The sequence below is a fragment of the Danaus plexippus genome, unplaced genomic scaffold (assembly GCF_018135715.1).
Source record: "Danaus plexippus unplaced genomic scaffold, MEX_DaPlex mxdp_45, whole genome shotgun sequence".
Classification (NCBI taxonomy): Eukaryota; Metazoa; Arthropoda; class Insecta; order Lepidoptera; family Nymphalidae; genus Danaus; species Danaus plexippus.
The window spans coordinates 139,333-153,330 of NW_026869865.1; the positions used below are offsets into that span (position 1 = coordinate 139,333).

The window sequence follows — 13,998 nt, forward strand, 5'->3', positions numbered from 1 at the left end:
GATTGAATTCAGGCGATCTGGGGTACGGCGGTAACAAGTCGAATATATATGTCTCTGAAAATCTTTCCCCCTTTTACAAAGCATTACATGCACGCACCAGGATCGTTGCAAAAGAAAAAGGACTAAGATACGTATGGATTCGCAATGGTCGGATATTCGTTAGGAAAAATGATCAGTCACCTGCTAAACAAATCAAATGCTACAATTCTTTGAACAATCTTTAAAATGAGAATCTCTTATTTACTATTAGTCCGTAGGTAGTTAACAAAATTCAAGGTTTACTATCAGAATTTTCGTGGAATGAAAACTAAATTGTATAAAATACAAATGGCAACATTACTAACTACCTATGAGATGATTGTTGCAACCGAAACATGGCTGGATGACACTGTAGAGGACGGGGAATTGTTCACGGATAAATACACCATCTACAGAAGAGATCGCCAGTCAACCTCCTCTCAACGCAAGACTGGTGGTGGAGTACTTATTGCAGTATCTAAATCTATAGAATCTAGACGAATTGAACATTTAGAAAGTAACGGTGAAGATCTATGGATTTCTGTAAAAGTATCCGAAAATGGAGTTTCTACGAACGTTTTATTTTGTGCAGTGTATATTCCTCCGCCTGTCTCGTTGGAAAGTTTAAACCTCATTTTGGACAATATAAGTGTTGTAATGCAATCTAACCCTGGTAAAGTTGTAGTTTTGGGGGATTTTAATTTGGGTTTTTTAAATTGGCGGCTGGACGAAATCGAGGATCTGTTAAAACCCGACCATACCGATAATATTTTGGGATTCCCTTTTGCCGATTTTTTGTCACTCAATTCACTAACACAATACAACAAAATTAAGAATCACAATCAACGTATACTAGATTTGGTCATGAATAATTTTAACAATTTAACAGTAATTGAAGCTTGCGAATTATTAAGTAACGTTGATCCTCACCATCCAGCACTAGAAATATCTTTGCGAATTAATGCCGATAAATTTTTATACAATAAAATATTTGCTACATATTTATTTAGAAAGGCAGACTACGACGCGGTAAACAGATGTTTAGGAGAGTTTGATTGGTACTCCGAATTAGGGAGTTGCGGGAATGTCGATGCTATGGTAGAAAAATTGTATAATATCTTGTACGCTACAATTGATTCTCATGTTCCAAAAATCAAGCCAAAAGCATTTAAGTATCCTGTCTGGTTCACATCTTCCCTGATAAAATTAATTAACGAAAAGGAGAAAGTTAGGAAACTGTGCAAACGTTATAAGAATCCTAGAGATATATTAGAGTTAGCAAGAAGCCGTAGGCGCGTCGAGAATCTACTTGAATTATGTTACAGCCGTTACATTTCCGGAGTCGAGGATTCAATCTTTCGCGATCCCTTAAAATTTTGGCGTTTTGTTAAAAAACGGCGTGGAGCTAAATCCGAGGTCCCATCTCAAATGTCACTAGGTAACACCACAGCCCATTCTGGTCAAGCGATTTGTAACCTTTTCGCACAGAACTTTGCGTCCTCATATTCTTCTTTGCAGCCTTGTGTAGAATTCGTAGAGGAAAGTCCGGACTTTTATTCTCAAATGTCTCTCGCTCACGTCACACTAAATGAACGTACTATATTGAAGGCATTACGTTTAATAAATCCAAGCAAGTCAGCTGGTCCTGATGGCATTCCTCCTCTTTTTTTCAGAAAAACATGTAAATTACTCGCACTCCCATTAAAAATTATTTATGACACATCTCTTCAGACTTCAACTTTTCCTACGAAGTGGAAGGAAGCTAATATTTTACCAATTCATAAAAAGAAATCAAAGAGCGATGTAAAAAATTACCGACCGATTTCAATGTTAAACGTATTATCCAAAGCCTTTGAAAGAATAATTACCCCTAATTTGTCCCAATATATCAAAACCATGATTGCAAGTGATCAGCATGGATTTTGCCAGCGTAAGTCAACCACTACAAATCTCACAACTTACATACATTACATTTCTGGGTGCATAGATAATAAACAACAGGTTGACTCGATCTATACCGACTTCAGTAGCGCGTTTGACAAATTTAATCACAAAATCTTAATTTACAAGCTTAGGTTATACGGCATTCATGACCCCCTGCTATCTTGGTTCCGATCGTACTTATCTGATCGAGTACAGAGAGTTACACTCGGTGGTTACAAATCTCACGAGTTTATTGCGACCTCTGGTGTTCCACAGGGATCACACCTAGGCCCAATATTATTTATCATCTTTATCAATGACATTGCACACTGTATCAAGAACAGCAAATGTTCTATCTTTGCTGACGATTTAAAGATTTACCGCTCTATAACATCCATGAATGATTGCAAATTGCTCCAAGACGATCTAAACTCCATACAAAAATGGTGTGATTTGAATGGAATGGAACTAAATGTCGATAAGTGCCAGTTTATTAAGTTTACGCGAAACAAAAACATAATAAGACATCACTATAGCTTACAGGGCAAACCACTCGGGGAAGTTTCGGTTGTTCGTGATTTAGGTGTTATGATCGACGCCAAACTTAAATTTAACACTCACATAAATCATATTGCCACGAAGGCCTGGAAGAACTTCGGTTTTGTCAGACGTAACTGCAATGACTTTAAGAGACCGGCAACTATCATAACTTTGTACAATTCGTTTATACGTAGCGCTTTGGAATATGCGGTTGTAGTATGGAATCCGCATTATAAGATTTACATTGAAAGGTTGGAACGCATACAACACAAATTTACAAAATTACTAGCTAGTAGAAGTAACAGTTGCCCTTATAAGGCCGACTATGAATCACGTTTAAAATATTTTGGACTGAGCACTCTAGAAAAACGCCGCGAAGTTGCCTCTCTAATTACTCTCTATAAATTATTGAATAACCACTTGGATGCAACAGACCTACTACAAGATATTAACTTAGCAGTGCCACGTACTGCACCTAGACAACCTCTAAAAAAAATTTTCTCCTCCCGAACTTCCAAAACAAATATAGGTAAATACTCTCCACTCAACCACCTCATAAACTCATATAATAAAGTCAACAGTGATGGCATTGACATTTTTCACGACTCACTACCTCTTTTTCGCAAAAAAATTAACGCTGGGAGCTTTATTGTGATTGTGGTATCTTTACTGTTATATTTAGTTTGTTATATTCTACTTAATATTAGAACTTTGTAAGTTACGGTATTATCTCTAAAAATCTTATATTGTCACTGTTTGTAATTATTGTTAGTTATTTTTTTTTTTTACTTCATTTACTTTTTTTTTGCTAATTGTTTAAATGTTAAATAATTATTAAGCGTGTCATATTGCAGTCTGTAGTATTTATTAAATAGAGTATTGTTAAAAAAATTGTTAATGGAGGCTAACGTAACTATTAATGCTGTATATACCTATTAAGTGTTTGAAATTGTATCTGTCATTTTATGGTATTCTTGTTTTAAGTGCTATATTTCAAATACTGTGGTGTATCGATTAAATAAATAAATAAAATAAAAATAAAAACACTGATTCAACAATAATATCATCGGGAATTAATTTCCACAAATACCAAGAGCAAACATTCTGATATGTTGGGGTTGATTTGATGTCAAATCGATCTTCATCATCTAACAAAACGTTAGCAGAGTAAATTGTTATTATAATTTAGTGTAGACTAAAGGCGCAGGTAAAGCTAACAACGTTTACAGGGTCATGGATGAAAGGCCTGTCTGATTTTGCCACATGAGGTATGTTACTCTTCTGGACTGGACGCTGGCTGCTGCGGCCTCCGTCAGCTCACGGGCTGTTAGATCCTGATAGTCCCCGGGGGCAGGAGAGTCGACCAATGCTTCCTGCAGTACTGAGCTCCCTGGAAGCGAGAAATAGCATTCCATAAAAAATGCACTATCGTCCTCCTTCCTACCTCACCAGCAAAACTTTAAAACACTGACGACGTTGTGTGCTAAATTGCAGGACGGAGTTACATAGCCAGATTTGATATGCGCGAGCTTAATGACGTCTATTTAAACAAAACTAAATCAAATATAAAATCACTAAAATAGCTGACCCTAGAACATAGTCCAAATAAATAGAAACAACAACTGATCACTAGCAACAAGCGCATACACTTTATAAAGATAAAGAGAGGCAACACAAATAATAATTAGATATTATATCTCTTTTATATGTCTTAATATAATTATTGCGTGACGTGTTCCCGGCACTAGAGCGGATTCTCGTACAACATGAGTATGCAGGATGTGTCGCTCACATTTAATGTAAGCTCTTTCCATACGACGTTATCATTGCATATGTTTTTGTTAATTTGGTCGTCTTTTTGTTCTTGATTATCTAAAAATGCCTGAACAAAAATAGATAGTATTTTACAACTAGCAATCCTTGTAAAACGAAACCCGAGACTACTTTTTCTATCTCAAAAAGCCTACATTTGGAATGATCCGGAATTGAACCAGAGGGTTTATACATACATTACAATAACATTTTATAGTATATCAGCTTTTGCCCGCGGCTTCGCCCGCTTTGAATTTGATCTGTCATATATATAAATATTTTAATTTTTTTTTATATCGTCGAGTCCATCATATGGTGGTAACTTTTAAACTATTAAATTACTTAGTGTAAAAAACAAAGTTTATCTACATTAAATAATAAAAGCGACAGATGTGTTTATTTTGATGAGAGATTGATAAATATTCTAAAATTAGCATTATAAAAGTGTCCGAATAAATTTTTTTTTATGGGTGAATGTTTTGGTCGTAGTGGCTTCCACATAAAAGAAATATGCCGTCGCGGACATTTATTTAGAACTATTTTAGACAAACGATTCATTTTTGTCTAACTCCAACGGTTTAGTTTAGTGTACGATAGTTAACAGTATAGTGCGTGAGGCGTAAGCTGAGCTTTGTATTTGTGTGAGTGCACACAGATAGTGTACGTGTGATGTCACATTTGTGTTTATACTATACTGCTTTGACACCGCTCCGCACCTTCCGCACTCCACCCTTAGTACTGGTAGCAGAGTGACGCTATAATTTTTTTTTAATTTTGAACTCATATATTAGTCTATTTTTCCTCATACAATATTAACCTAACCTTTAACAAGCTTTGCTTATTTATTTTAAATCTAGAATAGCTCTCCCGCTTGTGTTATGTATCTTATTAAAAAAATATATATTCTAAATGTTTTTTGTCCAACTCTACTTTCTCTCACACAAATGCAAAGCTCAGCTGAAACCTCGCAGACTATAATAAGATAGTTGTTTTTCGGAAATTATTTGATATAAATATCATAATAGTCTGACGCACTACACAAAACCTTTATGGATTGTAGTCTTATGTTGTTCTCGTGTGCAGCCTGACATACTGTAGTGTGACTCAAATATGTCTAATAGTTTTTTCGTGAAAGACGATCAAACATACATCCATTCATCGTTACTCAAAAAAATTCGCATTTATTATACAAGTAGGATAATGTATCCTTCAGTCCGTGTAGTTCCCAGGAACACTTCATAACAGTTGTATTGTGTGTAGTAACGCGACACACGATAGATGGCGCTGACTGTTGATTGACATGACTATGTAAATGTTTTATGTCACACATTAAATTATTAAATAAGAAATTGAAATCACTCATTTTATTACAAAAAAAATTCTCTCATCATTCTATGACCAATCACAATCAGAAAACAAAATTAACACATACTTTTTAACCAATTATAATATCAATATGTGTTGCTGTAAATTAATTATACACACACAACATGAGCAACTCGTATCTCTGAAATATATTTTATAACCTGCTGGTGATCTTTGAGTTCAATATAAAATTTCTTATATGACATATCAATTCTCTGATCAACGGACCGGAGACAATGAAGTATCTTTAGTGCTAATGTTCACACTTACCTTATAAATATGTGAGTACACTTGTGATAGTAACAGACTAACATAAATTAATTTTACCAACCTGTGACAACTCCTTAGTGTCTTGTGTTATCTGAATGTGAAAATCTCTGAGGCAGCTCTTCAACGCCATCTGTATTAAGAAAAATATAACACATGGAGGATGCAGCAGATTGATTGTGACACTTATCATAATATATTAATCTCATCAAAATCAGTCTATCCGGTACAGAGATTAACCGGAACAGAGAAACACAGCTATGAGGACAACTTACTGAACTATATTGTGCGATAACACATCCACATAAATAAAAGGCATTTGTTTTGATTTTACAAACAGACTCCCATTTCTTTATATTGTTTTGTGAAGAAGAATTTTACATGAGAGCAATTTAATTCAATAATTTATCAAATTCTGAGATAGATTGAGATGATATGATAGACAAAGTAGCTCACCTTTTTTAAAAATATTAATCCTTGGTAACCATTTTCTTCATGTTATAATCCAAGAATGTTTTCTCAAGCTCAAAGCAACAGCTGTATGGAAGCGAGATACATTTAGCAGAGGATGGAGCCAGAGGAAATGGTACAAGCAAGCAAGCGGTCAAGCAACATAAAATTTTTGCTTGCTTCTCTGAAGTAATTTGTGTTTCTGAGTAACACTGAGCTGCTTCTATTAACCAGCTCAGTGTGTTCAGGCTGTTTCAATTCTTTGGTATACTTAAACAGATCCTTTAAATCAATAACGCCACGTCACTCTTTTTCACTTTCTTATCCAGAAGCAGGAAATGCAATGGATCTGAAATAATAAACTTAGTATTAAAACAATAGTATTAACTTCTCCCCACTTATAAAAATTTATTTCTATCCTTCTAAAAGCTATACGTTATTAAAAATTGGATTAATATTTTAAGAGTTATGCCTTTAAAGAAGAGAAATAGTGAATGTAAATATCCAAGAAAAAGGATTTTTAAAAGTTATTTGATACAAAATACTTTTATAATTCTCACCTTCTTGTTGTACACGTGTAGGTACCTACATCGCAAAAAAATTAATCCGGCATTAAACCCGTGCAAAATGAAATCGGCGACAGTTAATATTTAGTAATTAAGAAAAGAAGCAATAATCTAGTTAAACAATAATCCACGGCCCGTAATAAATACAGAAGCAAAAGCACAGATATTCAAGCAGAGTTAACTAGAAGTTTCTAATATGAATCAGCTAGGTCTCAACGGCTCTTTTCGTTGAATCAGAATGAAAAGTAACGATCTCATGACTGAGCAATATTTAAAGTTGAAATAGATTAAGGTAAGAAAAGCGCGGGAATTCAAAAGTAGACGCGGGCTTTTGAAAATTTTAATTATTTTAAATAGTTTTATAATATAATTTGGAAATATTTATTTAATTTTTTTGTACAGAAGTAAAATTTAGGTATTATATAGGTGATTATTAGTGAAAGATGGTGAAAAAACGCAAAAAAAAGGATACGGGTGAGTCCTTGCTTTCCAGTACAAGCAGCGATTGTGATTATGAAGAATCGCCAGCATTGCAGGATGCAGATGCCTTCGCTCCCTTTAGGGTCGCTGATTATTGTCGACGATACCCTGAAGATGCGGAAGCCAAGTATGAATTCATAGTATTTGTTGAAAGTACTAATGAAGTTCCACTCGGCAATAGGGACATGATGTCTCTAAGTGCTAGTTTCATACGCTCTGTAAAAGGCATACAATATTTAAAGAAAATCAACAAATATAAGGTCGGTGTTGTGTTCCAACGTGCGAATTTAGCAAACGCATTTTTAGACGATGCTACATTCCTTAAAGAGCAACGCCTTAAGGCTTCAATACCAGCAGGGGCCACCGAACTTGCAGGAGTTATCTCTTCGGTGCCCACTCATCTATCCAATCATAAAATATATAAAGCTATTTCTACAACAAAAAAAGTAATTTCTGTCCAACGCATAATGCGCAAAGTCAGACAAGAAAATAACACCTTCACCCTGCAACCTACTCAGAGTGTTGTAATAACATTTGCGTCAGCTACGTCACTGCCGGACTATGTCCATATTAAGATGTGGCGTCTGCCCGTCTCTGCATATGTCCCACCGATAAAGCAGTGTTTTAAATGTTTACGGTATGATCATTTAGCTAAATTTTGTAAGAATTCAGCACGATGCTCCATATGCACAGAGGGGCATTCTTTCAAAGAATGCAAGGTTAATATTGAAAAAGCTAAGTGCATTAATTGCAATGGCAATCACATTGCCATCTCTGGCCAGTGCCCTATAAGACAAAAGAAAATTGCAAACAGTAAACCCGAGTCTTACGCTGACACCTTAAAAAATCCATTAAATTTTCCATCATTAAACAAACATCTGAATAGTCAAGAAGTAATCCAAGCCATACTTTCAAACTCTGAAGCGATGACTCTACTAACTGAATCTATTGTAAAAGTTATTACTTTAAATAAAACTCAAAATATTAGTATAAGTTCACAATTTATTAGCTCAGCTATTAAAGAAACCATTCAGAATAAAAATAGCAAATCGTCACATTCAACCATCGAATCTTAAATATCGTACAGTGGAACGCTCAAAGTCTGTTAAGTGACAGACTTGAGTTCCAAAATTTTTTATACCAAAATAATATACATGTTGCTCTTATTTCAGAAACTTGGCTCAAGCCAAGCATTCAATTTAATATACGTGGTTATACCATTATTAGGAATGACTGCGGTAATGACCATAACGGCGTAGCAATATTAATTAAAAATGGTATAAATTTCTCTAAGCTCGATACTTTTTACGATGATTCGTTACAAAATGTAGTAATTGTTATTAAACTAAAACGTAAATCCATTTCTTTGGTTAGTTTTTATAGTCCTGGTAATAGTTTTCCTGGTTTTGAAAAGGCGAAGTTAGATCGTTTATTGTACACTATTCCGAAACCGTTAATAATTGCAGGCGATTTTAATGCCCATCATACTTTCTGGGGTTGTAGTCGTATAGATTCTCGGGGCAGAGCTATTATGGATTCCATGGATGGCAATGACTTAATACTTTTAAATAATGGTCAACCGACAACTATAGGCTCTCATATTTGGAAACCGAACAGTCTAGATTTAACTATGGTATCTTCTTCTTTGTTTCTTTCTTGTGAATGGCAAGTTCATCAGGAATCTTTAGGCAGTTATCATCTGCCCACTATCACAAGATTTACTCTCGTAAGAGACGAACATGAACCCTCTATTTCCTCGAACAACATTCCTTTTCACAGCAACCTGAAATTAGTAAATTGGGATAATTATGAACAAATTGTTAATGAAATGTTAATGAACTTTGAGATTGACAACTGTGATCTGCTCGATTCATACAGAAAGTTTTGTGCAATTATTCTATCGGCAATCGAATTTTCTGGACCTAGCTTAAACCATAATACAACTGATAGTAGTAATAACCGTCCTAGAAAGAGGCGTCAAGTACCTCGGTGGAATGCCAAATGTTCAAAAGTAGTAGAAGACTGCAAGAACGCGTACATTAATTTCAAAACTAGTCTTAATAGTCAAAATTACATTATTTTCAAGCGTGCACAAGCCTTCAAAAAACGTACTCTAAAAGAAGAACGTCGCAAAAGTTGGTCTGAATTCTGCTCCTCAATAAATCGTTTGACATCAATAAGTCGCATTTGGGCTAAAATGAGAAAATTCAAAAAAAGCTTTTCAAGTTTTAATCTATTTTCTGACCTCAATTGGGTTCAGACATTTTTATATAAATACACACCTGATACTGTTTCACAACAGATAAGTATAGATAATGATCTTGGAGTAAATACTGATAATTCATACATGATTGGTCGTTTTACTTTACAAGAGTTAAAGTCTGCATTAGCTTCTAGAACAGATTCCTCATGTGGCCTGGATTGGCTTTCCTATAGAATGTTTAAACTTTTAAATGTTCAAAATCTATCTATTTTCCTAAGGTTGTTAAATAGTCTATGGTCGTCTTCTATTATCCCAGAGGATTGGAAAACTGACTGTCTGGTACCAATATTAAAACCTGGCAAAGGCTCAAATTTGGCTGATTCTTATCGTCCCATTACGCTTAGTTCCTGCGTTGGAAAAATTTTCGAACAATTAATAAAACAGAGACTAATTTTTCACATAGAAAGTAATAATCTTTTACCTCACAATCAGTTCGGCTTTCGTTGTGGTCGTTCTGCTTGTGAGAGTTTACGTCATCTCTGTCTGGATATCCACGATGCTCGTTCCGAGAATAAAGTATTAGTTGGAGTTTTTTTAGACATTGTAGGGGCATTCAATAATGTAAATCTGGAAAAACTATCCTCAATTTTATTATCACTACAGGTACCTGGAAAAGTTGTAAATTGGATTTTTAATTTTTTGAACTACAGAAAAGTGTTTGTTAAGGTTAACAATCGGTTATTTGGTCCAAGGTATTCTTGTAGGGGTGTATCACAGGATGGTGTATTGAGCCCTCTACTCTTTATCCTATTCATACATCAGCTAAATTCAATACTGGGGAGTGAAGTTTCTAATCTGCAGTTTGCAGATGATTTAGTTGTTTATTGTTCTGATACTAGTCTGTTACATGTACAATCAGTCCTCAACGTTGCACTCCAGAAACTAAAGAACTATTTTGATAGCCTTGGGCTAGAGGTCAGCATTGACAAAAGTAAAGTTGTTGTCTTCTCAAAAAAGGCTATTAGAAATAGGAATGTCAATATTTTGTTCAATAATAATGTAATGTCTGTAGATAGGTCTGTAAAGTTTTTAGGTGTTATTTTTTCAAACAATTCTAGATGGAATAAGTATGCTGAAATCCTAGAAGCTCGTGCTTTAAATGCTTGTAATGTTTTAAAATCTTTGACAGGCACATATTGGGGTGCTGATCCAAGGATTTTATTAACATTGTATAAATCGTTAGTGAGGAGTCATTTTGAATATGCTTACTTTTGTTTTGCAGGAGTAGGTACTATAGTGGATAAATTAGAAAAGATACAAAACAAATGTTTGCGTATTATAATGGGTGCGATGCGAACTACTCCCATAGTGTCAATGCAGGTGGAATGTAATATACCTCCATTGGCACTTAGGTTTAAATACTTACAATCAAAATTTTTTGCAAGGCTGCTCTCCATTAGTAATCATCCACTTCTTGTTAAACTGAGGCACACTAATAACAGGACTGCCAATATTAATTCTTATCTGTTGCAAGGTTTTTCTGAAACAGAACAAATTTTTAATGAACACAACATTTTTTCCAGCATAGTATGGCCTTGTTACTCTGGGTCATACAAATCTAAATTTATTCAGATTAAAATTGTAGTTAAAAAAATTTTAAAGTATAAGGAAGACATTTATAGGGAACTTGATAGGTGGCAGGGATATCATCAGATATATACAGATGGGTCTAGGAATAATGAAGCAGTCTCTATAGCTGTCTATGATAGTCAGGTCAAAAGTGGATTTGGGCATAGGCTGAATCCACTCACAAGCATATACTCAGCTGAATCCATAGCTGTATACACAGCTATGGAGCACATTCAAACACAGACTCACCAAAAGTGGATTATAATAACGGACAGTTTAAGCTTATTAATGGCATTACAAAATCCACAATTAAATTCAAAAACTAACTATATTATATATAAATTAAGGGAGTTGTATCACTTGCTGTCACAAAACAAGCAAATAGTCCTCTTCTGGACACCAGCCCACATTGGTGTGAATGGTAATGAGCAAGCAGATTATTTAGCAAAATTTATTACAAACCCGGCCCACAATCAATTAAGTAATAGCTTTTTAAATTTCCCAATTCCTTCTTCAGACGCTCTATCTCTTTTCAAACTCACATTACAGGAAGAATTTTATAACTTATGGCATCAGGTCGTAAAGGTAAAAGGAAAATGGCTAGCTACAATAAAGAAAAAGATCTCTTCCCCCTGGTTTACCCGGGGTAACAACTATATCAATAGAAAGTATTATACCACAATCTGTCGTTTGCGTCTAGGACATTGTAGTTTTGGTGCTCACCTTTTTAGGATCGGTGTTTTTGACTCTTCAACTTGTACATATTGCAATAGTGCTGATGGAACCCTTGAACATATATTTTTTGATTGTCCACAGTTTAGTATTCAAAGGATGGTCCTTGTAGATCAACTTTTAAGTATTTTTAAAACTGCTGAAGATATCCCGCGCTCCCTTCAGCAAATATTAAGCAGTCAAGAATGCTTCTCGGCAGTTTATGGCTTTATTGTTTCTACTATAAATGAAATCTAATTGTTATTTGTACATATGTATATAATACTAATTTGTTTGTTTTGTTTGAGATATTTGTTTTTCAGCTATTTCAGCTATTTTCAGGATTTGATCGTTAAGTATATTGATCTTGACAAATGAAATGTACCAAAAATGACATTACAAGGATTTGACATTGGAAAAAGACGGAATGTGATAATACAAGAATTTGACAAAAAAATATATTTTAAAAGAAGACATGGCTTCGGCCTAATTTAAAAAAACATGATTCAATTAAAAAAAAATAAGAATAAGACATGGCTTCGGCCTAATATAAAAAAAACATGATTCATTTAAAAAAAAATAAGAATAAGACATGGCTTCGGCCTAATATAAAAAAAACATGATTCATTTAAAAAAAAATAAGAATAAGACATGGCTCCGGCCTAATTTAAAAAAACATGATTCAATAAAAAAAAATAAGAATAAGACATGGCTCCGGCCTGATATATAAAAATATTTAAGACACAAAATACAAAAGACATGGCTGTATGGGCTTTGTTCTCTTTGCCTGTTCTGAATGGAACGAATTTAACCAAAAAAAAGATTATGGTAAGCTTGTTTTTTCTACTGCAACGGATACCGAGAAATTGCCCCCAATGGCTACTAATACTATTCGCTTTATTTGAAATAATGGTATTTAATATTAATTACCATTATTCCAAATGACCTCAATATCCTAATAGTTATAAATATAAAATTAAAAGCCTGTGAACAACTAAATAAAAAATTCTTTACGTCTTCACAAAATTGGACGATGTCTTATAGTTCTGGTAGCATGTTTTTATTAAAGAATTATAGTTTATTTTTATATTAATACCTGTATTTAAATAACCGCTCCTTATATTGTTTATTTTATTTTTAATCTAGATCTTGACTTTAATCTAAATCGAAGAAATTAATTAATTTTATTTTTTTTTCGACATTCTGTAAATTGATTTTAAATTGATTGAATAATGAAATTTAAACTTAAATCAATTATTGGCTGGGTATAGACTTTAAAATGTGACGAGTGTGAATAGCAGAGACCACAAATACACAAATACAATAACGGATTTGTATACATGGTTGCATGTGTTTGTTCTCTAAAGCTGTTTTTTTTTTTTAAATGATATTCCTAAAGTACCTCTTCTGGCTCCAGTCTCTATGGAAATGATAAAAAAAAAACATTTTCCTGTATGTGAACCCATTACTTATTTACCAACAGAAGTATATGAATGCGTACGATGTTTTTATTTATGTATATTGTTATATCAAATAAGATTATTTACTTCCTAGTTTCTCCACACATTCTAAAACAATTTCATTTTTCTTCTTCTTCTTAAAGCTTTTCTGGTAATAAATGATTATTAAAGATAAAACATTCTTTGTGTCTGTTGTTTCATATTAAATATCAGAATCCCTCAATACTGCACTTGGATAAATAAATATTACAATTTTCGAAACAATTACATATATAAAAAAATCATATTTTAAAAATATTTTTTCTCAATTTCATAAATTAATATTCTCTATGACATTTCCAAGGTCAAGACGTAATCTCGATTACAACATTAGCTCATCGACATTGTCGTTGTTAAACGTGTCGAGTTGCAAATCGGAAAAAATCTTTACTAATATTCTTAATAATGTAGTTATTTGTATTTGTTTAGCTTTTCCAATAACAGTAATTTATAATACACGCTAAATTTTATTTCACGGCAGTGATCAAAGTACTTTACGAATAATTTAGAACTGTAAATATAAACGGACACATTT

At 33.7% G+C, this 13,998-nt stretch overlaps 1 protein-coding gene and 1 long non-coding RNA gene across 2 annotated transcripts; one reads left to right on the forward strand and one right to left on the reverse strand.

Annotated features, from left to right (window-relative positions):
- The first annotated feature begins 354 nt into the window (after positions 1–354).
- On the forward strand, positions 355–2,230 carry LOC133320661 (uncharacterized). Its single transcript, XM_061529291.1, has 2 exons — positions 355–1,769; positions 2,089–2,230. Exons 1-2 carry the CDS (start codon positions 355–357, stop codon positions 2,228–2,230), a joined length of 1,557 nt encoding a protein of 518 aa, XP_061385275.1.
- A 1,279-nt stretch (positions 2,231–3,509) lies between these two features.
- Positions 3,510–7,193, reverse strand: LOC133320665 (uncharacterized). The gene is made up of 4 exons (XR_009753872.1): positions 6,936–7,193; positions 6,382–6,724; positions 5,990–6,058; positions 3,510–3,871 (listed from the first exon to the last, which is right to left on the reverse strand). It is a non-coding gene; the product is annotated as an uncharacterized LOC133320665 (long non-coding RNA).
- Between the last annotated feature and the right edge of the window lie 6,805 nt (positions 7,194–13,998).

Bases quoted from the DNA above. Each gene is read 5' to 3' on its own strand.
- LOC133320661 (XM_061529291.1), top strand. From the start codon at position 355: ATGATTGTTGCAACCGAAACATGGCTGGATGACACTGTAGAGGACGGG. The intron at 1,770-2,088 runs GTGGAAGGAAGC...TTAATTTACAAG, and splicing joins ACTTCAACTTTTCCTACGAA to CTTAGGTTATACGGCATTCA.